The 27,997-nt window shown below is 40.9% G+C and overlaps 3 protein-coding genes across 6 annotated transcripts in view; 2 read left to right on the top strand and 1 right to left on the bottom strand.

The window, feature by feature from the left end:
• The first annotated feature begins 669 nt into the window (after positions 1-669).
• Positions 670-14,567, top strand: rce1 (Ras converting CAAX endopeptidase 1). 2 transcript variants are annotated; one of them, XM_022234921.2, is made up of 9 exons: positions 670-843; positions 2,094-2,199; positions 2,613-2,693; positions 3,471-3,531; positions 3,800-3,870; positions 5,898-6,006; positions 8,293-8,364; positions 9,397-9,459; positions 9,960-14,567. In XM_022234921.2, the coding sequence occupies exons 1-9, from the start codon at positions 713-715 to the stop codon at positions 10,160-10,162; spliced, it is 897 nt and encodes a 298-aa protein (XP_022090613.2). In that variant the 5' UTR covers positions 670-712; the 3' UTR covers positions 10,163-14,567. The 2 variants fall into 2 exon arrangements, with proteins under 2 accessions (XP_022090613.2, XP_022090614.2); XM_022234922.2 differs by lacking the exon at positions 670-843 and adding an exon at positions 1,502-1,754.
• Positions 14,568-16,419: 1,852 nt separating this feature from the next.
• On the top strand, positions 16,420-23,764 carry LOC110979300 (serine/threonine-protein kinase pdik1l-B-like). Of its 3 annotated transcripts, XM_087133967.1 has the most exons (4): positions 16,420-16,551; positions 19,307-19,441; positions 19,778-21,044; positions 21,689-23,764. In XM_087133967.1, the coding sequence occupies exon 3, from the start codon at positions 19,806-19,808 to the stop codon at positions 21,018-21,020; it is 1,215 nt and encodes a 404-aa protein (XP_086990093.1). In that variant the 5' UTR covers positions 16,420-16,551; positions 19,307-19,441; positions 19,778-19,805; the 3' UTR covers positions 21,021-21,044; positions 21,689-23,764. The 3 variants fall into 3 exon arrangements, with proteins under 3 accessions (XP_086990093.1, XP_022090665.2, XP_022090664.2); XM_022234973.2 differs by lacking the exon at positions 19,307-19,441; XM_022234972.2 differs by lacking the exons at positions 16,420-16,551; positions 19,307-19,441 and having other exon boundaries at positions 19,456-21,044.
• The window catches only part of LOC110979275 (sodium- and chloride-dependent GABA transporter 2-like), a 58,890-nt gene continuing 54,010 nt past the window's right edge, over positions 23,118-27,997 (bottom strand). The window contains exon 14 of the mRNA XM_022234928.2: positions 23,118-27,592. Within this exon, the coding sequence (XP_022090620.1) occupies positions 27,566-27,592 (27 nt within the window). The 3' untranslated portion in view covers positions 23,118-27,565. The remainder of the gene's footprint in view (positions 27,593-27,997) is intronic.

Here is a 27,997-nt window from a genome sequence, read left to right on the forward strand (position 1 = left end):
TTTTTCTCTCTCTCTTTTTTTTTTTTACAAAGAATACTTCATTGGTGAGTAGGAAAGAAAGTAATCGATAAATTTATCAAATACATTAGCACCAAAACTCCAAGAAAGCAACACAAGCAAATAAAAGCAAAGATGTCGGGACGGCGTGAGTAAGGCTTTTGATTTTTTTTCTATCCCAACATCATGTTGAAGGAGCCCAAAGCCACAATCGCCCCCCCCCCCACCAAAAGCTGGATACACCACTATGGCGTAATACTCTTTTAAAAGTATCATGTACCTGTCGGTAGCCTATCAACTTGAGTACGAAGTCCTACGCCAAGAATTACGTTTATGAATAAGTGTGTGGCCGTAACTAAGACCGTTTCCGTGACATAGAAAGAGAGAGAGAAAAAACTAAGACCGATTCCGTAGTCTCCAGCGTTATTTGTTGTGTAAGAAAGTGCAAGGTATAAAATGTGAAAATTCTGCACCTGAGCAACTTCAGCAAAGATTATCAATCGATCAAGATTGTACTCTGAAACGACTACCTTTTGGGGCCTAAAATAATGAATTCATGAAGAAAAATTAATTTGCGCAAATTGCAAATAGCGCGCACAAACATTGGCCAGTGAAATTTGCGCGCCCTGTTACCGCAAATTTGCGCTGTAACGAAGCTACGCATTGACGCCATGGCGTGACTTGCCGCTGAAGTTTGTGGGAAATTTCAGCTAAAATGTTCGGGAGCCCCGGCAAAGACCAGCTGATATTCCAGTGCGGTTCTTCACTGAAAGCAGTCCTGACTTGCTTACTTTTAGCGATCACTTATGTGGGCAGTCTGTACATTTGGCGAACAAATCTCCCAAGGTGGGTGTAACGTCAGAATGTAACGGTACGAAGAGGGGGAGGCATGACCATGAAAGCTCTGCGTGCAGTTTCTAGCCAGTATTATTGTTATGGCATTATTAGCATGATGCAGTCTCTGTACATCCAGTGTGAGGTTGTTATGCCCCAATTGAAGCATCAGTCCCAACTGTAGTTGGGACCCTTTGAGACTGGGACCGTCCCAGTTGTAGCGATTACCTAGGCCTTAGTTTAGCTGGCCCAATATCCAGAACGTTTGAACTGTTTTTACAAACTTGTACAGTCATTAGGCCTGCCAAGTTGGTATAGCATAGCCTGGTATAGCTCTTTAAGATGAATTATGTCAGGAGTGACAGTGTGTTTTAGCTGCATAAACTTGGAAAAGTTGAGTAATTTTCTGTAGAAATTTACCAACTGAAGGTAGGCCTAGTTGGGCTAGCCCAATTGCAGCACTGTAGCCTCAGTGTAGGCATAGTTGGAGCTGTCCCAAGTTGGGACAGATACTGAAGTTGGGTTGTAACTAGCCCAGGTTAGAAGCCAGTCTTCATTACATTATGTAGTATGGTCAGGAATTCCACCTGGGCTAGGTTGTAACAAGCACGTTACACATACATGTACATAGACACCCCAACTGAGGTGAAGTTAGGGTAGTCTTATGCATGCTAGAGCTGCAGATGTTGGACGCAGCCAGCAATTTATGTGATCATCTGATCTTTGTGCCATCAGTTGTTCTGATTCTAATTGCACAATTTGCTGGTAATTCTGGTAACAGCGGTCCAACGATTTTCAATGAGGGGGGGGACAGTTGTGAGACCATCAGACATCAGCCATTAATAGACTGATCCATCGAGCCCCACCCCATTATGGAACCTGCAAAAAGTGAGGGGGGGCATGCACCCCGCTCAAAAAAGTCGGTGAGGGGCCACTGGACAAATGGTCTTTTCTTTTTAATTAACAGTGGCAGAGGATCGTTTCTAAAAGGGAATTGAAGTCAGAGATTTCGTATAGAATCAACTGATGATAAGACACTATCAGGGCCATCAGTACTGCATCAGTCTGTAGCATTGAAAGCAGCAACTAACAAACTACCCGGTAACAAAATGGATCTTATACTCGATTTTGTACCTGGATTCATCTTCGTGAGTGGGTCCAGACAGCTCTAAATAAGAGACACAATTGCATCAATTGATTTCATTTTTGACGAGTTTGCAAAAATTTGTTCACCTTTCATTTCTTGTTTTATTGGTCTTCAGGGATGACCCCAGCACTATTAAGAGGCGGAGCCTGAGTGCTGCCATAGTAACGCTCCTCGCCCCTGTCTGCATTCTGACTCAGGCACACCAGGCAAAGGACGTAAAGGTAACCGTGGAAACCAACCATTGGATGCTGCATCTCTGCCGTGTTTGACAGACTACCAATTTGCTACGTGTCATGTTATTTGCAAGTACCCCCGAATTGTAAAAGTAGCTCTGAACAATTTTCCATTTCATGTTTTTGTACCAAAAAGGATTTGAAAATGAAGGGGAATGTTCAGTGAGCCTCAGTTTGTTGAAAGGAGATGGAAGGCTCTTGTTCAGAGTTGATTTTTGGGGGTGTATGTTTTCTTCTGGTGATGTTGTTTTGGTGATTTTTTTTTACTCAGGATTTGACAGGATTATCCATCTGTGTCAGCATTCAACAAACATTTCAATTTTTCAGCTTGATGCTGCTCGCCCATTGTCAACCCCCCATGCCCAAACGTATCAAATTTGCTGGTTTCGTTACACCCACAGGGCTACACAATTTGGCAGCATCTTGGAGTTCGGCAGGCCGGTCTCATTACATCTCTCTCCGTACCACTGTTGCTTACCATGGTATGTGAGTCTGGGTACTACACATGAAGTGCCAAGAATTAAGTAGGCTGCATGCAACTGGCTTGGCTGCTGTTGGCAGTGATACAAGAGTCTAGGGAATGTGGTTCATTCATGTGACGTCATTGTAACTTAAACAGCACCCATTTACATGGTGTTGCAATAAAGCTGTTGGAACTGGACACAGTACAAACTTGTTGTATTAGCCCATGGGCAGGGTTGTAGCTAGAAATGTTTAGTTCATCTGCAGGAATGACGACAAACCAGGCACATGTGTGCACCATTTAAACTTTTAAAAAAGGAAGAAATACAGATAAACCTATATGTCAGTACTTTCTAAGCTTTATTTTGTAAAACTTCATTTTGTAAAACTTCAAAATCCCCATACCGGTTTAATGCAGCCAAATCTTGCCGGCAAGCTTCATTTTTAATCCCAAGTGCAGGTAGATGATGTGGAATGCCGTCCGGCGCCAGCCATCACTGACCGGCATTACTCATAATTAGTGGAACTTGTGCCTGCTACTAACGAACTGGATAGGTGCTAAGTGTGGCTGATGGCTTCCATGAGTATCAGAAAAAGATTCGGACACAAACCTTTAATTCATTGTCCATTTATGTCATGAGTACATACATGTATAAGTTTTAGTCATGTTACATCTACATGCGTGTGTTGCTGCTGTATCACAGAAAAAGAACACTAAAGTGTTATTTTTTAAGTTTTTGGATGACTTTTCAAATTATATTTATCCTTGGACTATTTCTGATATTTTGTCGTCGCAGGTTCTATTTTTAGGTCCACTGTACATGCTGTTGATAAGCCATACCAGACAATTGTCTCCTGGTAAGTTGGCAGGTCTGGGCTGTAAGCTGTGTATTCACTAGTTTATACAGACACACTTTTCTCCTCTTATGCCTAATATGCTGTTAAGTTAAGTTTTTGTGCATTTATATTACTGAAGTTTTGACAAGCTCTTGTATTCAAATATGGGGGAACGTGCCCTGCCTAAAATCTTCAAAAACTGTAGCCTATGTATGCTGATGAGGTCAGTGGTAATTATATGCCCATCTTACTAAGTTGGTTGCACAATATGTTTGTTCTTATTCTGTAGTTGTGCTGTTACCCAGGGAGTGGTTGGCTAGGTCAAAGGGCATGGCCATCGCTGTACGAAACTACATTGTGGTAAGTTGACTGGCGCATGCCTTTTGAGCCATTTGCGAGCCATTTGTTGAGAAGCTTGCGTGTCCCTTTGCTTGGTTTGTGGTGCTAGTTGACCAGTGTACGTGTGTGCTTCGCTGTGGTCCTTTAACAAGGGAACTTGATTGCTACTTTGTTTCCATGGACAAGCCTTGTATAGATCACTGGCATTGCCTTTTGACGGAGTGGAACAAATTTTATCTCTCACTTCCCTACAGGCTTGTTTTAAAGTTGTCATTCAAATGATGCCCACTTTTTGGTGCCAAGCCTCAGTCTAATTTATTCAAGCTTTGGTTAAACTGTGCCCACCGTTGTGAACTTCAAGGCTATATGTTCTCTGATAACATTATTGCATTTTTTTTTCAAATTAACATTCTGGCACCCTGCCTGTATGTGAACTTTTCCCATGTACCTTAAATTTCAAGTCAAAATCCCTCTTTCCATCCACATTCCTGAAACTTGTTGTATGTAAGGTGCCATTTTGGAACTGGTACTTTGCCTCATGCTGCCAACTTTTTTTTCTAAATATTTGCACACAATGTGGTGGATGGAAATATTCATGGTAGATTTGTCTTTTTGTCCTTTTCTTTTTTTCTCTCAAACAATTTCTATTTAATTCTCACCCCCAGTTGGAAATTCTACTTTTCAAACTGACCACATCTATCCTAAGTTATCAGTGGTGCAGTGTAATGGTTGGCAGTATCACGCCTTGGATCCAACTTACCCAAATCAAACTAAATCCTGTACTTTGTTGTGAATACTTTAATGCTGCATCAATGGTTCACCTTACTTTGGCCAGGATTGGTGTCCAAACTTCATTTTAACTTCAGTGAACACTGCCATGGTTCGCTGCGTAGTGGTAGATTTGGGGTTCCTTATTTGAGACCTGCTACAACAAAATGAGCATATACTCGGATTTTTTCAAATTCGAGCTTTAGGTATTTTTGAAATCTGCAATAAAAGAGCTTTTTAATGATATATAATTTATAGATGTACAACCCCAACTTCTGTCATATGAGCCTTGGAAATGTGTTGAGTCTGCATACATTTTACGGAATAGCTTCCTAGAAAAGAGGCTTCAAAGATGTGTATTAAGAAATCACACAGAGTAATGCACGTTGAGCAACAATTCCTGAAAATATTTGCTAAAAATAAAGCCGGCCGTAGTGTAAGCTTTCAGACGATACCCAAATTATGTGGGTTGTAGGACTGGGAAGGTGTGGGTGAACAGGGTGAAAGCACCAATCTAATTCTTCATGTTTTGTCATTGTCTGCGTCTTTGTTTCAAGAGTTCTGAAGATGAGAACGGTCACCACAACAAAAATGGGCTGAAAATATTCTTTTCTGATTGCAGAATTGTCCCAAAACTATAGAATGGGCAGAGAGTGATGTGTAGATTAAAACAAAAATTATAAAAAAAGCAAAAATCAACCACCCCTTTGAATTTTGACTTTGGCCCACCTTACAGCAAAACAGTACTGTGTGACTTGATGCTCATTTTGTGGTGGCAGGTCTCATTTGGCAAGGGTTTTCTATGTTATTAGGATTTATTCTTCATGTACCAGTTTACCTAACTGTTCATCTCTTACCCAGTTCTGAGTTATGTAACCAGAAACTCGTAACCGACATTAAGTATTACACAGTAGCCACTTGGACCATGAAATATGAAAAGTTTTGAGAGTTTTTGTTGAGAAATTTTGATATTAATAAACCCAGTACATTTCCATTTTGGTTATTGTCAGTTGAAATCGCGTGCTCTCATTCAGCATCATTAGCAATGTAGATGTTCAAAATGTTGTAATTTTGGGACATGAAGGATTGAAGGGGTAACGATAAAGACATTCCTGACGTAGTTTGTTTATTCATTTCTTTTTTGTTTTGTCTGAAGTTAGTTTGGAATGGATTCCCATTATGGGGGCCTGGGTATCCATGTTTTATTTGATAGAGTACCCAGTTCCCAGACTCCCCATAAATGAACACAATTCATTCCACCCTTATGTCTGCTCTACCAGGGGCCAATAACAGAGGAAATTGTCTTCAGGGCTTGCATGCTGCCACTACTAGTGCCTTGCCTCGGAAACCTCCGAGCCGTCTTTGTGTGTCCCCTCTTCTTTGGCGTAGGTAATAAAACCATTATTAAATTAGGTGCTAATTTTTTCGGCTGCATGGCTAAGCAGGGCAAAATTTTTTTGGTGGTGAAAGCAGGTTACCCTCTTAAAATGCCATGCAGTTTTTAAGCATTTCTAGGAGGGAACCAAGGATTCCTCTGAAGCACTCTAGCTAGCCCTAACCACGACTGGGCCGGGAATCAAACCCGGACTGCAGAAGTGAAAAGCAAGGCCAGAAGCACTATGCCAACCTGACTCCTCAGTGATCACAATATATACTTGTGACTACTTCAGGCTCAGCTCCAACTCCATACTTTGGGGGACTAACAAGAGACCTGCCTGACACTTATAAAAGCAGCAAACTTTTTTCAGATCTATTGATTTGCATAAATCCTTGTTTTTTACATCAGTTTCAGATTTGGTAAGTTTGAGTTTTTTTATACAATAATGCTGGTATTATATTGCCTGATGTTTATTCCAAACTTGGCATATTCTGGACGATTTTTGTTGAATTTCCCATCTGGGTTACATACAGAATGGGTACCGTACACAGGTTTCGGCGAGTAATTGATAAGCCAAATAATTTTGAGTAAATCATTTTTTGAGAAAGTGGCACAGTGTGAGCCATATGTAGTCACTTGAAGAATCCTTCCTTACCCCCATAAACTGACCAGATACAGTCACTTCAAAAATCCATCCTTACCCCCATCAACTGACCAGATGCAGTCACTTCAAAAATCCTTCCTTACCCCCATAAACTGACCAGATGGAGTCACTTCAAAAATCCTTCCTTACCCCCACAAACTGACCAGATGCAGTCACTTCAAAAAACCTTCCTTACTCCCATAAACTGACCAGATGCAGTCACTTCAAAAATCCTTCCTTACCCCCACAAACTGACCAGATGCAGTCACTTCAAAAATCCTTCCTTACCCCCATCAACTGACCAGATGCAGTCACTTCAAAAATCCTTCCTTACCCCCATCAACTGACCAGATGCAGTCACTTCAAAAATCCTTCCTTACCCCATAAACTGACCAGATGCATTCACTTCAAAAATCCTTCCTTACCCCATAAACAGACCAGATGCAGTCACTTGAAAAATCCTTCCTTACCCCATAAACTGACCAGATGCATTCACTTGAAAAATCCTTCCTTACCCCATCAACTGACCAGATGCATTCACTTGAAAAATCCTTCCTTACCCCATAAACTGACCAGATGCAGTCACTTCAAAAATCCTTCCTTACCCCCATAAACTGACCAGATGGAGTCACTTCAAAAATCCTTCCTTATCCCCATCAACTGACCAGATGGAGTCACTTCAAAAATCCTTCCTTATCCCCATCAACTGACCAGATGCAGTCACTTCAAAAATCCTTCCTTACCCCATAAACTGACCAGATGCAGTCACTTCAAAAATCCTTCCTTACCCCCATAAACTGACCAGATGGAGTCACTTCAAAAATCCTTCCTTACCCCATAAACTGACCAGATGCAGTCACTTCAAAAATCCTTCCTTACCCCCATAAACTGACCAGATGCAGTCACTTCAAAAATCCTTCCTTACCCCCATAAACTGACCAGATGGAGTCACTTCAAAAATCCTTCCTTACCCCATAAACTGACCAGATGGAGTCACTTCAAAAATCCTTCCTTACCCCATAAACTGACCAGATGCAGTCACTTAAAAAATCCTTCCTTACCCCCATAAACTGACCAGATGGAGTCACTTCAAAAATCCTTCCTTACCCCCATAAACTGACCAGATGCATTCACTTAAAAAATCCTTCCTTACCCCCATAAACTGACCAGATGGAGTCACTTGAAAAATCCTTCCTTACCCCCATAAACTGACCAGATGCAGTCACTTGAAAAATCCTTCCTTACCCCATAAACTGACCAGATGCATTCACTTCAAAAATCCTTCCTTACCCCATAAACTGACCAGATGCATTCACTTCAAAAATCCTTCCTTACCCCATAAACTGACCAGATGCATTCACTTCAAAAATCCTTCCTTACCCCACAAAACTGACCAGATGCAGTCACTTCAAAAATCCTTCCTTACCCCCATAAACTGACCAGATGCAGTCACTTCAAAAATCCTTCCTTACCCCCATCAACTGACCAGATGCAGTCACTTCAAAAATCCTTCCTTACCCCCATAAACTGACCAGATTCTTTGCTTTAAAAACAAACTCTGGTATTACAACAAATTTATTGTCATAAATTGTCGCATTGCCCCATTTCGGCCATTTTGGTTTTCTTTATCGCATGTTTTTCTTATTGTTTGCAGCACACGTGCATCATGTGATAGAAGGTTTACGGCAAGGAGCGAGAAGGCCTTTTGTAATATGGGTTGGTGCAAGTAAGTCTTGATGTTTAGCTCTGTGTATATTTTGTGATTACTCCAGACGTTTCCAACCTTTTTGGAACCTTACCCAAAGCCCTCGAACAGGGAACCATTCATGTGAAGAGAATTGCCAAATAGCATTAACCCAACCTCCCAAGGATTGCTGGCTCTAACCTTCCCCATTCACACAAAGTTAAACACCCATATGGGACTTTGTGCACTGAGGCTGTTTGACTTTGTTTTTCTGAGGTATGCCAAACCCAATGCAAAATCCCACTGTTATGGGCCTACCGGACCTATCCCCTCAGAATTAAACACTTTACTACTGTTTAATTCTGTGTGGTTAGGGAAGGTTAGGGTTAATTGTAGTGAAATGCAGCCAATGCAATGCAGCTTGACTTTGTTGAGTCACGGTCATCAGGGATTTCTGTGACACACTCTTCTGTTAACACTAGCAGACGATGTTTTTATATAATCAGGGCAGAACTCCCAGCTCAATACATGCAGTGTGTGCAGGGAAGGCCCATGGGCACCAGACTCATCAACCATAATAAATTGGTTTGCACCGAAAATCGCTGGAGGATGTTAAGAAGGCACACCTTACGTTGCTTTCTCCCGGCACATGAAGGGCTTGATTGACTCCATGAAAACATAATGTCGATCTGGAGCCTTTTGCAGTTAAATGAGGTTTTAGTTTTAAATTATCTATCCATCACCCTCATTATGTGTGGTAAAAAAAGCAAAAAGTCAAATTTCGAAACTAGTGTCAAACCAAAATCAACCACTTTGGACCTTATGCATGTGACTCAAGAGGTTATGTCTTTCTTCCTCTAGGATACACTAGGGTAAACTTTTTGTGCATTCATTGTAACAATATTAATAATAAATAACAAAGGCCAACCTCTGAGACACTACCAAGGCATAACCTCTCTTAACCCTAACACTCCTCAGTCCTCCAACAGGTGAAGGATTGAGGAGGGTTAGGGTTAATGTGTGCCACTCAGACATCTTGCTCATCCTACATTGACCATTTTTATTTTCCCACAGTTTTCCAGTTTTTCTACACGACCGTCTTTGGTGCCTTGTCAGCCTTTTTATTTCTTCGGACAGGTGAGATTATTTACTTTCTTTGTGTGCATCAGTAAGGTACCAGAAGGTACAACTGTGCCATTTTCTCTTTCAGAAATGACTGCAGTTATGTGACCTGTATAGAAATCAGTTGCCTAGAGACAAACAGTACTGTTTTTATTTGTGGTTTTGATAATTCAGGAATGACCCCCCCCCGATGCTTTACAATATTACTTTAATATTAAATGTACCCCTGATTTATGTGGTTTTTTTTTTAACGACTTCAAGGGGGTGTAAATTGGCTATTTGTGTACACACGCACGGCTGAAGAATACCTCGGAATTGACCACTTCCTCCTTTAATGATTGGTATATTTCATGCTGATGAGTGTTTTGTTTCTTGACGACTACTTAGAAGAAAAAGGGTGTGGTTTTTCCCCTTGGTTGTTGTAATAATGGGTCAGACGGAAAGACTGGTAAACATGGCCTGCCACGTGACTTGTCACATGATCTGAACCCCACGCTTATGTTCCATCCTCCTAGGTCATGTGATTGCCTGCATCATAGTGCACATTTTCTGCAATTTCATGGGTTTTCCGGCCTTTGACGAGATCCCCAACCACACACCATTGCAGCGAGCCGTCATTTGTGCAACGTTCGTCGTTGGACTGTTGCTCTTCCTCTACCTGCTCCTACCGCTGACCAGTCCGGAACGGTATGCAAATGAGATGTATCAATGGTCATAGCAGCCTTAGAGGATTTGAACCTCATGAAGTGTGCTGACCCTAGACTTGGGCGCACGAGTACCCTGGCAAAGCAGAAACTTTGACAAAACAAGCACCAACAGTAAGGGACACCAAAACACCGCGTATTGCCACCTCATGCCCACACTTAGGTGTATTTGTCTGGTGTGCAGGTACCATAGGTGACCCACGCCGTACATCTACATACCTGCAAATCAATGCAGTCTCATGCTGTCTACTTTGTTGTCTCGTGGGAAGGCCACAGTGTGCTATCTGATCCCTGGACAGGGTGCTTGCCAACTATATGGCCATAATTGGAGCAACTCACAATACAAGTTGTCACTTACCAGCCACTGTAAAGAGGCCAAGTTTGCAGTGCATTGTGGGAAAATGGTCAACAGGGTCAGGGGCTTGGTGTTCGGCTCGTGTGCTGGTATCATATCCATAACAAGATGGTACCAGTGTCTCTCTTCTCTTAACGTGTACGTTCTTCCCTTCTTGCTCGAAATAATGTTGGAATTCTTTTGTGTACATAATAATGAGTACATGAATTTGTGTGTCCGCAGAGTCCTATTCTCTGTAGTTGTGGGAGCTGCACATGTTGAAATACAGACGGTTTGGGGAATGAAAACACCATGGCGACAACTTTTTCGTTCTGTAAATCAGTCTCAATGTTCCTAACAATAAGTAATTGCCCTGTGAACATTGTTACAGCCTGGACAAGCCTGGTCCACGATCGGTGACGATCCATGATTGGAAAACCGTGTACAAATCCTATGGAAACGCTTTGCAAAATGTTTCAAGTATTGACAAAAAGGAAGATGATGGGAATTTCATGATTGAAGGTGTTTGTACTGGTGTTTGTGTCCTGCTACGAGAAAAAAATAATGCAGAACCAATGATGAAGTGCAAGCTAATAGGCCAGTGCTGGGTACCCGGGTAGCCGCCCGTCAATATCAAAACCCAGTTCCATTTTTCCAGGCCGGGTACCCGTGAAAAATTCTTTGTATAAAATGTATTAGAACTTGAACAGTGAAGGGCAGAATTGCTGAAAAATCAGCTGAAAAACCCGGGCCCACGGTCATAACTCCTGTTCAGATATTGACAGAGCAACTTTTATAACAAATCAAATGTAACACTTTGTTTTATAAAAAGATGGGGCTGATTTGATCCTCAAAAGTTTAGACCAATGTGCTGTTTCCTAGGAACCAAAAAAGAGCCCTGTTTCAGGCCCATGGTCTGCTGGAATTGCATGCAATGCCATTTGTTAAGGGTTCTGTATATTTTAAGGGTACCTGGGTACCCAGCATTGAATGAAATGGGTACCCGGTTCCAAAAATACCCATAAACGCACACCACTACAAGCTAATCTATGCAAGATAAAGATGAATGTTGTTGAAAAGTGGCCTCCTTGAGCCAATTGCTTGACAGCATGTAGTATTGTGAATTGCTTTTGTTATGTCCAATATATGACGCGCAATATTTACCTCAAGTGTCCAGGGGCATTTCTGTACGTGCCAAGAGAACATATGGAGCTGATTCTAAGATTGCAAAATAGAAGATACAATTTCATATGCCAGCAATAGTGCAAACAAATGGGCTTTTTGCAGTGTCTCTGTTGGACATGACTAATGTCATGGATGAGGTAAAAACCCTCGTCTGCACCACTGGAAAGAAATCTGAGGCTAAAAAGCCCCAATCTACCCATCTGATTGGCTGAATCCTGGACAATAAAATCAAAGAACCATGCCATCAATTAAGGCCATGAAAGACTCTAATTTAAAAGGGAATGAATGGCGGATGCTGTTTCTTGGATGTAGCTTCTTTCAAGCTGGATCAAATCTTTTTCAAGATGTATTTTTGCGTTGGGGAGATGTTAATTTATATAACAGGTTTTGCCCTTACCAGGTCACAAGGTCAAAAGGTCACAAGCTTACCCGAGTAAGCTTGTGACTTTTTTGGGGGGTAAGGGCAAAACCTGTTATATAAATTGGATCGAATCTGTTACATTCCATATTCGTACATATAGTTATATTTGTAGTGTACACATGCACAAACCGTTGTTACCTCAAAACTAGGGTGTGCATGTTTTCTAAATAGCAATCTAGCAATGCAAATGAATATGAACTGTTATTGAATAAACAACCTGCCAAAATGGTCACTCCACTGGTGCATATAAAAAAAAAAAAAACCTGCCAGAATGGTCACTCCACTGAAGCATATCGAAAAAAAAACAGCCTGCCAAAATTGTCACTCCACTGGTGCATATAAAAAAAAAAAACCTGCCAAAATGGTCACTCCACTGGTGCATATAAAAAAAAAAACCTGCCAAAATTGTCACTCCGCTGGTGCATATAAAAAAAAACAGCCTGCCAAAATGGTCACTCCGCTAGTGCATATCGAAAAAACAACCTGCCAAAATGTTCACTCCACTGGTGCATATCGAAAAAAAAAAACAACCTGCCAAAATGGTCACTCCACTGATGCATATCAGTACCAAAATCATCTGATGGTCTTGGATGTAAAAATAAAAATAAAAAACAAGTTTTTTCAACTTTAAATATTAAAAGATCAGAACCAAATCTTTTAGGACTTTAGTTTTTGGCAAGTTTCAATCATTTGTTGGTTGTGTATTGTAAATTCGTCCAGATTGCAGTTATTTGTATAGTCTCAGAATTCACCAGAGCATTTGTGTAATAGTACTAGAGCCTGGAGAAAATCAGCTTTCCAATGACTGGACCAAATAATGACTACAGGTGTTAGTTTTTTAGAGAAACAGCTGGCCTTTCTTAACTCTCCCCATACCTGAAAGCTGCTGGAGCAATGGTACATATATCATTTTCAGCCTCTGAGGCTCGTCAAGGGTGAACTGAACACAGTACCGTTACATTTGTAGTAGTTCAGGAGATACACCTGATAGAAGTTGGTTACGTTTAAATTGAATTGCTTGTATTGATACCTGATGACATCATCATGACATCACACTTGTATGCGCATCTTTGGGGATTGGACTTGATGTTCTTACCAAGTGAAAGAATTTAATAGTTAGGGATTTGAGTTCGGGCAAAGAGTTTAGTTGATTAGATGGAGGTCTTGATGGTCTTAGTTGGGGTGGGGTGTATATCCCAGAGACCTAATTTGGTGGTGATTCATGTGATTTGTTTTAGAGTCTGGTATATTTTGATCATGTGAGATGCACATTAGACGTGTGGGTTTTAAACTAGTTTCTCTCGCTGATCTTAATGTTGGAATTGACGACGATGTGGAAAATGCAAGTACCCATAGTTGTGTGTGAGGTACATGTACCAAGTGGCAATTTCTGTCAGAGCTTTGTAGCTTAAATAAAAACAGACGTTTGACTTTGTTTTGTGTTTGGAATAAGAAGAACCAAATTTACAGCCTGTGCCAATCAATGCATGCTGATTGTAGTAACTCAAAAATAACAATGAGAGGGATACTGATGAGCAAATCAATATAAAATTGACATCACATTGACATCACATTGATGTGTAAGGTCAAACTAAGTCAATACAAAGACAACTTACAAACTCAGGTACAGGTACACCTCAGGGGACGAGAAATTTCCAGATTGGATATCTGGTTTATTAAGATTTGGAGACAAAGTTAAAAAGCAGGGCACATTTCATTACAGGGAGTGAAGGCTCAGTGCCAAACCTAAGTTTTCAAAAAGCCTTAATTTCTGAATGTGCTTGAGACTGAGAGTTTGGGCATTTCATAGTCTCCATAATAGATCATAGAAGAAAAAGACCAGTTTGAGAAGAAAATGCTTTGTACTGCATTCTAAAACATTGCAAAGGAAAGATGTGACCCTTCATAGTCACGAGCTCCAACTTGCTTATGGGACCACTTTCCTCCAAAAATGGCAATTACTGGTAAATGTTAGTTGGTGTGATCACAATCTGGAATGAGCATGCAATGACTTTCAAATGCAAGAAACACCTCACTTCTGCCCTGAAAGTTTCTCATTAACATTCGGCTGCAACCTCAAACAAATTAATTCAGTTTTTATAAGGCCTATTAAATAGGAGTTGTAATCCCTTCAAGGTAAGGCACAGAAATGCAAAAGGTAGTGGATTTTCAATGCAGTCATGGACATACAGAAGGCTTTATTCCTCTTGGTTTGAGATGAAATTCTATCCAATCGACATTTTTTTTTCCTTCAGTATTACTTTTGTTAGCTGCATTATGATGTTTTCTTGAAATGTTTTTTAAATGCTAATTTGAAATTAGCTTCAATAACAGGCCACTATCAGCTTACGACTGTATTTTAAAATGATGTTCAGTAATGTATGTGATTCGTGTTTCGATAAATGTAAATTTGTTCTAGAATTCTCCATTGTGTATCAATAGGTTGTGAAGACAGAAACATGAGAGATGGAACATTCCACTGCACTGAATGTATTGACTGGTTAATCAAAGCAGTGATTCATATAAATGTTGGGTACGGACATCCCACCATTTTTTTCCTCTTAAAGGATGAATCAAAGGGTGGCCATGGGCGGGAGGTCAGAAGAGGCTACCCGTATGATTTGAGTCTTGCTGTATGGTGGAGAACTAGCGACATCTGTACAATATGCGGCAGCCGAGAGAGATCATGGCCCAATTTCACGGCGCTGCTAAGCACACGATTTTACGTTTACAGTTTCGTATATAACATGGAAACCGTACGTAAGCAGTAGGCACGGCAGAAGGCACGCTTAGCTTTGAAGAAAAATCCGAAGCTTTTTGTAGAAAAACAATATATATCTTTATGTGTGCAACAGTAAAGTACAACCAGGCCAAACACCGCCATAAAATAGTGATTATTAATCAGTCTTAAAGATTGGCAAATTTTCAGCCAAGTGTTAAGCAGCTCCGTGAAATTGGGCCCAGTTTCCAACTCAATATTTGCGAAACAAAACTACCCTTTCTCTTTGTGGACCTATAACTAGACCCACATGTACTCAATTCCTGTTCAGAGTTGTGAATGACAAAAGAATTTTCTTCATGGAATCTCCTGGAGAATGGAGATCGTTTATACTTGTTATGTCCAGCTTAGGTTATGACAATGGTTTGGTTTATTTTACTTGTGATGCGAAACTCTCATTTCATTTTTCTCATTTTTTCCTTTATTATTTTTCAGGTAAGACAAAACAAAATACAAACACATATACAATCAAGAAACAGTAATTAAGACATGGACATGGTTACAGCACCACCCTTAAGGGATTGCCAAAAAGCGAACTAAATCACTCAAGTGGCTCTCCAAAATGCTGAAACTAAACAAATAGAAAAAAACAAAACAAAAACATGAAAAGAACCCCCTCCACGAATTACAAAAACGCAACATGAACATTTAAATGAATATGCACACATGCAGTAATTTACATATACTTAAAAAAATAAAAAAGAAAAGTACAAGTAAAAACATGCACAAAGAGACCTATGTACAATTAAAATGTTAGACAAAAAATAACAACTATAACGCTCAAATTACAAGATATAAAAGTATCTTTACATATGCATGTTCGACCAGGAAAACCTTCACTGCGACCAAAACAAAAACGCGGAGAACCATGCCTTCAATTGAAAATTGTTGTAAGTTGTGGAAACCATTCAAATTCATGTTCTTATTTACTCTGGCACTCTGCAAGAAAGAAAAAATTACCGATAAAAAATACATGTATACAACCGAATACCAGCACAACAAGAGTACATATGCATAAGCGGTGCGTCATCAACACGTACACAAAAAGGCATTTAGTTGCACAGAATAGTTAAATAAAAGGTGTATGAAAATGGAATAAAATGGAATGTACATAGAATTTCATACACGCTAAAATTTATTTAATATTCAACCAGTGAATTTTTAATTTGTTCAAGAAGAGATTAGATAAAAACTCAACAGGGAATCGGCAGGTGCAGTTTTCCTCTTCAACTAAAACTGTAAGTTTATATATACCCAGCAAGAAATGATACCGAGGGGTGCCCCCCCCCGAACATGTCCAATCCCTATACACATTCCAGACTATTGTTACTTAACACATCCCCCAAGATGTCTGAAAGGAATTCCCCAGATTCCTGCGAGTCAATGACCAACACAAAGCAGGGGGGGGGTTCTCTCCGTCTGATACCTTGCTGCATAAAAGTTTATGAGTGCAATATCTGTGTGTGCACAAGCGCTCCCAAGCTGAGTTAACAGAACGCACGACCGCGCGCGCAGATTGTCAAATAGGGAAACCGCGGACTGTTCCAAAGAAATGCAAATCGGTGCGCGACGTTCTAACAGACGTAGTCCAAAAAAAGGAGCTCAGCTCAGGAAGCCAGGAGATGATCATCGTTAAACAAGCCGAGATGACTCGTGATTGATTTCCGAAATTGGATTTCTTGAAGTGAGTAGTACCTCTTAAAAATTAATCAGTGTCATAATGAGGGCTACGGTTCGGGGGCGGGGGGCAGCTGGGGTGCGTACCTTTTTTCATGAGGGCACCACATCTCAACGCATGAGGGAAACTCAACGCATATTATTCACAGATTTCAAGGGGTTTTCGGTAGCTTATTTAGAAGCACTGAACAATTTAAAACTGAATCTGAATCGTATAGTCGGCAAAGCCTCCATCAGGAAACATCGCACCAACTTGAGGTTAAGTTTAGGACGTGGAGCTAGACATGTCTTCAGTAGCTTATTGTTGAGCACAAAAAGCAACGTACGAAACACCTCATTTTAATGTACAGTGATTTTTTAAAACTGTTTTGAAAATGCAGCAACGGTTTAATTCACGGCTGTGAACAGACACCCATTTATTGTAGGGCGTTTCATTCATAACTGAAGGGAAACCCCACCATTTCAAGGCTTTCGTGGCTCTGAATGGACGCCACAATGTAGGGCTTTCTTATGACTGTGCGTGAAATGTTGCAAGAGACATCCCTCTACACTGGTTATGGGTAGACATCTAAATTACTTATCTCGGGGCTTGTGGAGTGATGTGATATGTTTCAAGGAATTTCTTGCGAGGTTTTACGGCCACTCTAAAGACAATGTTATTTGGTGGCATCGCGCCGTTTTAGGAAACGATTCGATGGAATAGGCGTAGTAAATACGTAGTGTTGTGATAGAAGAATTAAATTGTATTTAATTTAGAGAAAACTTTTAGGAAGATGTGGCCAATATTATATATGGCAGGTATGTTCGAACAGGACAGGCCTACGTATAACGAATTACTTTTGCCATGCCATTTTTGTAACTCGGTATTATTGCCAGTATATACACCGATATTATGCTAATGGCCAAAGAAGCACTTTTATTTTTGCTATTTCCTTTTCCAAAATTAAATTTAATGTAGACATAGGAAATAGCGTAAAATTTGCGTCACAAATAAGACGATTAATTGTAACGTGAGCTCCCAAGCAGCATAAGACCTACCCCCAACGTAAAAAAATATGAACGACTTTTGAGCCATGATAGGCATTCAGCGGCGTTTGGAGCTTTTGCCGGTGAGAAGGGGGTAAAACAATAACTATAATGACTTAAAATCCATGGGATTCTCGAGGTAATCTTCCGTTGTTAACATTTTAACGATTACGTATTATTCATTTTAATTTGTGGGAAGAATTCCATATACGAAGTTCACTGTAATATCGCGTAATTACTACAAAAGTATCCTTACTTTGATCGCTGAATGAAGATGAACCTAAACATTAAAAAAAAAATTTTAATTACTAACCAGATGAGGAGAAAATGAAAAGGTATTTCCCATAATCAAATAAGGAGGCGAGTGCGCCACCCCAGGATCTGCTACTATTGTACCATCAATGTTCTTATAAAATGTATTCACTAGACACGCCATTGATATACTGAGATCACGCGTGGTATATTCAGAAACAAGGACCCCGGCATGTTTGGGGTCGGTTTCGTCGATGTCGAAAATTGAGGATATTAAAACGAAAGTTTAAAAACCGAATGTAATAATCATGCCCTCCTTTGACTCACTGTATTCAACCCTTAAAAAAATGTTTGCTCTAAGTATTTCGCGCCCAGCAGAATGAAAAAAAAGGGATGAAAGAAAACGCAAAAGTTATGCGGTGTTGACCAAGCATTCAGGTGCACGGACTCCTGAAATTCGCTACGAATCGCAGTTAGGCCTACTGTCTTCCATATAGGACTCTTCTGGGGTCTCGGGGTTCCCGGCCCACCACACTTCCTCTCTGCCCATCCATTTAACCCCAAAAGGGTTCGAGCGACCATGCAAGGGAGGAAACGAGACAGGCCCCTTAGTCGGCCATACGTCTCGAACCTGTACCAAGGCGCTCACCTGGACTTCGCGGACAGTCCCAGCAAAAGAGCTTAATTACCCGGTCGGCTAAGGTACTGTTGGTATTTGACGAGGGTAAATTAGAGTCACTTATAGGTACTGAATGAAAGTGAATGTTGGGAAAACAAAATAGCCACCACTGGGATTCGAACCAACAGTCCGAAGAACTGATATCACTCAGAGCTTAGCCACTCAGTCAATTCAACAGGTTGCTTTTCATCCTGCATTTTAAGGAGAAAACAAAACCATTAACTTTTACTGTACTGAATATTGCTCTGAAAAGATTAAAGTGATTGAAAACGCATCACACAGAAAAAGATACAATAAAAATGTATCGTTATAATGATCGTCAACATTAACCGGTCTCTGACATGTCTGGCAGCTTATTAATTTGTTGTGTTTGTAGCTCGTGTTTACGTGAGCAGTATTACGTGTGTGTGCGATGCTATGTTCCATTTTTGAGATAGTTCGATAGATGCAATCAGTAAACTGACTTTTATTCAATACGACGATTACACGGGTTGAGTTTTAGTTGGTTTTCGCTGCAATAGTTCTAAGTTAAAGGATTCCAACTGGCCTCTTGTCGCCCGATACTCTCGCTAATCCATCGGTTAAAATATCTGCTACCTGGCTACAGTGTTTGGATCGTGCGTCCTGGCCAAGAGGTCTGCTTGTGGATTGTTAACCCGCAGCATTCCAGATGCAATAAGTACATGCTACCTGAGGTGTCAGAAATGGATATAGATTAATGTTTTTTTACTATTACAAGTTTTCCCAAATATACGTTTTTTTATTCAATATTCAGTCGCCATTTCTTGATTTGTAGTGATTGAAGGAGTATAGCTTCCAAAACGCCGGGCAAGGCATTCACGTATTGAACTATGACTAAGGAATTCAGTCATCAAACAGACGTGGAGGTAGAAGCTCCGTGGACAGACTACTTGTACTAACCGTGAAACCACAATGAAACGTAGGCTGAGTACAGTTCCTTTGTTTGCACAATCAGGCTTCGGGTCCATTGTCCAAGGACAATAGGCCAGGCAGGCCACGCTTTGTTATAACTCCTTGGTTACCCGGAAATTGTCCAATGACAGTGAAGCCAACAAACAGCCCGTCAAATTTGAACCCATGTGAATCGTGTTATGTTGGGGGCCGGAGGAGTGACTTTGACTTAGACACTCCTGCATGCTTGAAAGATTGTTTATCTGTCTAAATTAATTTGCGCCTGTTAGCTGGAATTAGCACCGTCAGGCTACAAGAGAGAGGGTTGATTAAATTTGGACGAATTTGTCTCGTTTGTCGTCAGCTGTAACACTGAAAATTTATCGGGAACTATGAATCAGTACACACCGGTGGAGAGGCTGTGTAGCGGCTACTTCGGTTCAGATCACCGTGTCAAAGAGCGCCGTCCCGGCAGGAAAGAACGGCACGTGAAACTGGTGCCGTGTGGTAGCAAGGAATTCGCCCTGCGAGCGCTGAGCGTGTACAAGGAGATGGCCTGCTACCTGCCAAAGCACGAGAATGTGGCCAAGGTGAAGGAGGCCTTCCTCCACAGGCAACAAGGCACCGTGTACCTGTGCTCGGTGGGGAAGGAGTACGGCGGCCATCAGGCCCTGAACGAATTCCTGCTGCAGAAGCACTCGGGGCTGACGGATGACGCCTACAAGGCGATATTCCTGCAGATTACCACAGGACTATCCTACCTGCACTCCAACGACATCGCCCACAATACACTGACGTCTTACAGCGTGATCGTGACCGAAATCTATAACGGCACCGGCGTGGCCAAGCTGACCGACTACGGGTTCGCCCAGCTCTGCCTCCAGGCCACGGACGATTGCTACGATTTGGAGGAGGGCCGGTCCCTGAGCTTGATGTATGCCCTTCCTCCCGAGGCCTACCATTCCAAGTGGGGCAGGGAATTCGACAAACCCAACAGGGCAGCCGATATCTTCATGCTGGCGATGCTCTTCAACGCTGCCGCTGACCACTCCCTGTTGCCGCTGCCCAAATCCAAGAAACGCCAACGAGGTGAGGAGAACCGGGTCTTGGCGACCTTCTTGCCATTTCCCGGCTACGGGTCTGTGCCTGTGGGCAAGTTCCTTCACAACAACCCAAGCGTGGACCTGGACCACCAGCTCTTCCGTACCGTCAGCCCCGACCTGAGACGCCTACTGCGGAGGATGGCCTTGCTGGAGCCGAACGACCGTCCAGCTCCCACGGGGGTCATACAGATGCTGAACTCCTGCAAGACGATCCGGAAGCCTCCCTCTACCGAGGAAGCCGACACCAGCTCTTTCAAGATGCCCTTGGCACCACTGATGACAGCCAACCGGAAGAGGAGGAGTTCTTCTATCCCTTTCGATCCCATGGCGGCAGGAAGAGCGTCGAAGAAGAGCAAGATGGCGGGTCCAGCCCGAGAGTGGGAGAAGTCCACCTCAGAGGCAGCGTCTAACCTCATCAGACGGGCATCACTACGATTGTCTCAGAGAGCCAAAAGTGTCAGTGACTTCCTCAACCAGAAAAAGTCCGTCAAAATCACCGACTGAAGCCAAGAGTAGTATTTCCATAAAGTGAGTCCATAATAAAAAATGTAAAATTGATCTTAAAAGGATTCAAATTCTTTTTAGTGATTAATTAAACCTATTTAAGCCCACTATTTCAACGAATCGCAGTTTCTGCAATCCATGTTTTTGTAGGTTTCCATTTGTTGTCATCGTGGTTTCCTGTGTTCTGACGAGCAGTCAAAACTTGATGGACCATCTTATTTCTTTGCCGTTTTCCCTCAAGGGAAACTGTCAAGAAATTTTCATTTCCATTGGCGCAGGGCGATAGTTTTTGTTACTGAACTCAAGGAAAATTGTACACGGCCACCAATTAAAAGGCTTCCTATGCGTAATACAAGCAATCAGAGGAACGGAAAATCAAAGAATAACATGGGGTCGTCAACGTTTTGGCTAAAGATACCTTATCCTGCTCCCACAATTTCACCTCACCATGTACATGTATTTGCATTGGCAAAAGTTCCAATAAGCTTGGGAAAACTGAAATGGTCCGGCAAAACGTTGTTCATTAAAGAGTTGTTTGCATTTATAGAATTCGATAATCGTAGTGGCGGGACGTGAACTCTTTCCAATTCCTCCGTCTGTTAGCAACCAATGCTCGATCTAGTTGTTAAGCAGAGTAACCATCACTTTTCTTCCAAATGTCTCTTCAGATTCCAAGACCCCGGGTGGACAAGCTGAACCCAATGACGCCCAATTGGACAGAAATAACACCAAAGACAATGTCCGTCAAGAATTATTCTGAAATAAATGGACTGACTACTTTGCTGTAAATAAAAGGTCGCAATAGGATAAAGCTAAGTGGTTTAATTAAAAATCTGTAAAATAAGAGCGCCCGCATGTGGCGGAAATTCAGTGTCTGGTTGTAGATTGAACTGTCTTATCCTTTCACATTATTTACTTGTGGTCGTTTGTGTAAAAATGCGGCAATTTCTGATATGGCTCAAAATGTGGTAATTCTGGAATGTCCTCAAAGTAACACTGGGAAAATAATTTTCTAGGGCAAGATTTGATCGGATAGCTTGATTTGGAAGAGTTGGTATCATCGTCGAAGTCTTGGACGTTTTCACAGACTGGGCTTATTTCCTAAATATGTACCTGTGAGTACATGTATACAATTAATGCAACATTTCTGCTCAAACGACGAGCACATGTACTCCTTAATACTTGGTGGAAACATGTTTTACATTCGAAGTCGTATAGAAACGTCATAGACCTATGTACAGCTAGCGTTACCAGGTTTTAAAGTACTCGGCGGAGTTTGTACATAAAAGGGTAGACTCTCGTTTCACTTCAAAATGTGTCATTTTTAGATACCTTTTTTGACGAAGGATGGGTGTATATAAAAGTAAAATTAAATGCATGAAAAGAGTTATCTAAGATTGTACAAACATTTTAAAATGTGGGGTAAATCCTAAGTAAAGAGTGGAGGTTTCCATGAGTAATTTTGGGGTAGCGCTGATTTTTTTTTTTAGAATGGTCCGTTATGCGTGCTTAATGTAAAAGAACAATTTCAATCACACCATTTGCAATTGTTCTCATTTAAGTATTCTATTTAAATTGTGACGAAATTAGCACAAAGTAAACCCTAATGACGGCATGTCGCTCGCTAAAAAGAAGCCAAAGACAAGATTTTGTTTGTACATGTACATACATGATGAAATTACAGCACACAGCTAGCTGTGAAGCTTTTGTGGTTCGTTTAATACTGTATCGAAACTGGCATTGTTTGGAGTGACGGTCCTCTGAAATTGTAGGTTCACAATTAGTCTTTCTTTGAGATCTTTTGACAACTGCAGTTTTTTGTTGGTTCAATTTCTTCCGAAATGCATGTACATGTATTCTTTATTTGAAAGGACGTGTTCTTGCAAATGACGGTACATCTGTGCTGTGCGTTTGGCAGATTGAATTTGTGTTCAACTCGACTTAGCCTCGTGGAATAGAACACTCCATCTGTAAGCTCATGAGATTCTTCTATCTGGTGCACTTAGCAAACACTGTACACAAGTATATCCAGGTAGGATCATGTATATCAAATGACAAATGTAAATCTCCAAACTCAGACAGCCAGACAAGAAAATGTGCGGAACAGCTGATCATTTTATTGTCTTCATTTCATTTGTGCATGCAGCATTTAAACCTTTACTGCTTATTTACTGTGTCTGTATTCCAACCACATCCACTGCAAAATACATGTGCATCTACAGTCATTTGCAAAAGTTTAAGACCACCTTGAATTTGATTGGTATTTCTGTCACTGGGCCTGCATTACATTGTCTCACTGAATGATTACTTAACATGATTTTACAGTGGTGCATAACATCAGTGTAGTGCTATATACCCATTTGAATAATTTTTTTTGCAAAGGCAGGTCTTGTTTGACATTTTATCTGCAAGGCAGCTTGGGTAAAAAAAAAAAAAGCCAGTCTAAGCAATCAGAAATAAGGGGGGTGCACACTGAATATTAGACTGTTGACATGTCAAATCATAAAATGTAGTCAAAAATGTTCAACCAAGGTACCAAGGTTACACATTGAAAATAAACATAAGTTGCCGTGATTGACTGGTTTAAGTTTTCTATGCATTTCCTATGGGTGGTCCTGAACTTTTGCAAGTCTGTATAACCATACGGTTAGGTTACCAAAAAGGACCACACTATTTGTATGCTAAAACAGAAGTGAAGTTTTCCTCTTTTAAAGATGAGGGGTAATTAAAATATATATAATTTACATATCTCCTGTACTGTAAATATACATTTGGGACTTGTGCTATCAAACTGTCGTAAATGTTTCACACATTGTGTCCTTCATAAGCACAGAAATATACCAATATACATAAGAACACCACACAGAACGTTACATTATCCTTCAAAATATAGAGTTTTCAGATTGATTAAAAATGAATTTAAAATGAATAAAACAAAAAGTGTTAATTTCCCGAGAGACATGCTAGCCAAAATACTGCCAACAGGAACAATCAATGGTAAAGGTGCTTTTCTCCACTTGTCAAAAGTGACCCATCAAGCTTGAAATAATGAAGAAAATTAGTTCCAGAACATTATCATAAGCTTTTAAGTGAGCTTATAAATGAAAAAGATATGGCCCCTTTAGAAGAATTCGATAATACTGGGAAAATGATTAGTCGGGAGAAAGAGAAGCTATTTGGAAAAGGACGCACTTGCAAAAACAATTAATGCAATTAATTGTTCTGTAGGCTCCATTTATCTAGTCCTTGCTTTGCCAGTACAGCCTCTCTTTCATCCTCATCCATGCACAGCCACCACTCAACTCCTGACTTCTCACACTTACTCGAATCAAGCGGGACAACTTTGCCAACATTCTGACTAAAAATGTCCCAATGAAGTGGGGTAGCACAGACTCCACGCACAGACGCCAGTTTGTCTCTGTATATGTATTTGTTATGTTCCCTCCCACCACAGCTATTAAAACTGTTATCATGAGAGAATTTCCCCATGTGAAAACTACCCCCATCAATTAAGACCAACCTGTTTAGCCCCGCCCCCCCCACATGACCGCTGTGATTGCTTCTGCAGTGAGCAATACCCCGTACCCTTGATTCCCATTTACAGGATTATATCCACACGTGCAACTAACTAGTGCCGAGTTGAAAGAATGACCAGTAACTAATTAGCCCCATCTTCCCACAAACCACCAGGTTCACAAGAACCTAAGCTGCTGATCATGAAGACATGTCTAATCAGCAGAAGGAGGCCATGTGCAACAGAGGCATTAGAATTTACTGCTGCTTCTCTTGACTGTGTTTATGAAGCCCTGTGGGGTATCAGAACAATAGGAAGTACCCCACAAAGAACATTCATTGTCCTTGTGGGGTACTTAAAATGGTACCCCACAAGAACTCCACAAAACTGATACATGTATTTGGAATTTACTCACAAATAAGGCATTTTCAAATTGTCTTTATTGAACTGAAATTGAAGTGTTTTATACAACGGATGTTCGGTCGAAAATTTAGCCAAGGAAAATGATTCAAGACCAAATACACGAAGAAGCAATTTGAATACTGTACTTCACACACAAATTTTTACTACATGAGAACAAAGGAATTTCCCCACAAGAGTACAAATGTAAGAATGTGTCCGTGGAGGGGTGCACGCGCGGGTGCGGTCGTGGATGTGCCCAAGATTCTCATACATCAAAAATGTTTGATTCATAAAAAGAAACTCCAATTTGGATACCCATTGGCAGTATTAAACAAACAAATGAAATAAAAATGAGGATTTCTGTCAGTAATTGGAAAGTCCATTGTTGCAAGGGATCAGTAGGTGTTGCACAGAGGTGTCATATTTTTGTATACACAAACACCAATCAATACGTTTTCCCTCAGTGACCAATCAACACAGCAGCATGACCCCAACAAAGTCAAATTTAGCATGGAAAATGCCAGGGCCTTCACTCTAAAGAAACCATAATTTTTCAGGCCAGTTCTTGTTGGATTTCTGCACAGGGTGTCAAGTGATGCCAGGGTATGGAACTCGTTCTCCTCCATGTCTTTGGAACAAGCAAACATTTTCTGAAATTCAAATCCCTCAGCAAAACGTTATATTTCCTAACATTCAAAGCACGGGTCTCCGTCGCACTATTCAAGTAGATAGTGTCATTGAAATAATCATTCACACGCACACACACACGTTTATGTTACATACCTACTGTGGACATTCCTTTGTTTTCATGCAGTTGAGAAAACTCAAGTGAAAATACTTGTTTTTCTTCAACCAGGAACAAGATTTTTGGCATTTTTTTTTGTACAAAGTTTCCTTGACTATTCCTCTTCCTTTCACCACGGATGACCCCTACCCCAAAATGCCTCTAAACCCCTTTTTCCCAGAGAGGGGGAAACCTTGTGTGGACATGTGCAAGTCCACACAATGCCATCGTACCCTGCATTATGTGGACTTCTTTCGTGCAGAGGTCCACACTATGTATGACACGCCTGTACACCAATGCACACCAACGATTGCTGAATGTTGAATGTGATTTAAATGTGGCTGCCCAACTGCCTTTTCCAGATTCCAGGCAGTAGCTTGTATTTAGGGGAAGAGCTTCATCCTGACAGTCAATGTCAAACAGAAACAACAAGTCTACAACTATGAAACAAACTATCTAAGGAAACTGACTTGGTGCTTACGAGTTTAAAACTAAATCATCCCCCATACCACCACATCCTCTTTCCATTAAATTTCTTCTGCAAATGTTGTTCCCAACATTTTTGTTATTCTCACAAAATGCAGGAAGAGGATATCGCTGAATCCCAAACAGCCCCAAAGCAAAACACAACAACCCCACACTCTCCCCAAACAACACAACAACCACACACTCTCCCCCCCCCAAAAAAAACCAACAAGCCCACACTCCCCCCTAAAACCCCAACACAAGTTAAATGTCACAAATTCAATCTGTCTTGATAACTGATGTCTACAAGAAAAGTAGTCAATAACAAAATAATGATTGCATTTTAAAGCTATATATCCGAACACAATACTGACTGATGCATTTTTATAGAAAGTTAAATAACCCTTGAAACTTCCATTGCATATCAACATAAAACTAATACAAAAACTAAAGGAGAAAAAAGTTGTTTGAAAACATCTCTCAAACTGAAATCAATTTTCCAGTAATGTCAAGTGGTTGAAGAATGACGTATATCATCATCAAGACTGGAAACCATACAGGGTTTTGGAAAAAAAATTGCTTTGATAATTTTGCAAAGGACCTTGATAACGATTCAGATATATGCAGCTCCCCCCCTCGCCAACTCCTGCAGAAAAGTTGAATTGCAGGACGGAACAACTTTCCATGAATAGTAACTGCAAACATGAAGAATGAGCATCCATCTTGGTCCGTGACTGACTGACACACCGTTGTGAAAGGTAATATGTACATTTATTGTGTTTCCTATACATTACATTAAAAAAGTAAGAACAGTATAGAACAAGATCAAGTAAAGTGGGTGCAAGTTTGCTAGAGAAACTAAATAGCTTTCCCCGTAAAGGATGAAGAGTGGATGTAGATTAGTTAAATGATGAAGTGATAAAAAGGGGAAACCCTTTCAGAGAATAAAACAGAATTCTATGACTCCGTCCAGAGATTTTGATTTCAAATACGACAATTTGAATGGCAATAGAGTTTATTGGGATGTTACCTACGACATGACACCTCAACAACAAAACTCCTAGTCTGTACAGCCTCAAGTGTGTTCATCTACCACTGTTGGTATGCAAGAGTCTGGCCTGACTGAAAACTCGCAGAAAACATCAGCCGATGTAGCAGAAAAGCTGATTTGCAGGATGGAAGAGGAGTTGGTGATGCCGATGTGGATGATGCAGATGGAAGGAGAATACATTGATGATAATGAGATGACGACAATGGTGGTGGTAGTTGTGTTGGTGGGTTTAGAGATGATAGAGGAGGGTTGTTGGGGCAGCACTGGTGATGTCATGGGGAATTCCCCTGACCCCCCTCCCCCATCATCACGGTTGGCAAGCACTATACTCAGCTGCTGTGATCTAAAAGGAGCCCCTAGACAAACAAAAATCACATCGGGATGGATTACGACTCCATCACAACCAAGGGATATGATCTGTGAAATGTACATCAATGGTCAGGACCTGCAAGAGCATCACTTTGTCAAAAAATGAGCGACTGAAATTTCTAGAGGGGAAACATTATTTTATGCTGTTGCAAAGTGTGCAGCAGACTTGATGGGAAGAATGAAGAGAGGAAGGCTGCGATGGACTGCAGATTTTAAAGCAAAATTGAGATGCTGATGATGATGCAAAATAGAATGGCACAAGATGCATAAAAAGGATGATAATCTATGCAATAATATAATGGATCAGCACTCCGCAGTAACGACCTGACGAGGGTCAGGGACCCAGACTTTTAATCAGTACTGCAGTATCTCCAGTATGCATTCTGCATAAA

Source organism: Acanthaster planci, linkage group LG01 (assembly GCF_054643075.1).
Source record: "Acanthaster planci isolate LZ-2023a linkage group LG01, COTS_SCS, whole genome shotgun sequence".
NCBI lineage: Eukaryota > Metazoa > Echinodermata > Asteroidea > Valvatida > Acanthasteridae > Acanthaster > Acanthaster planci.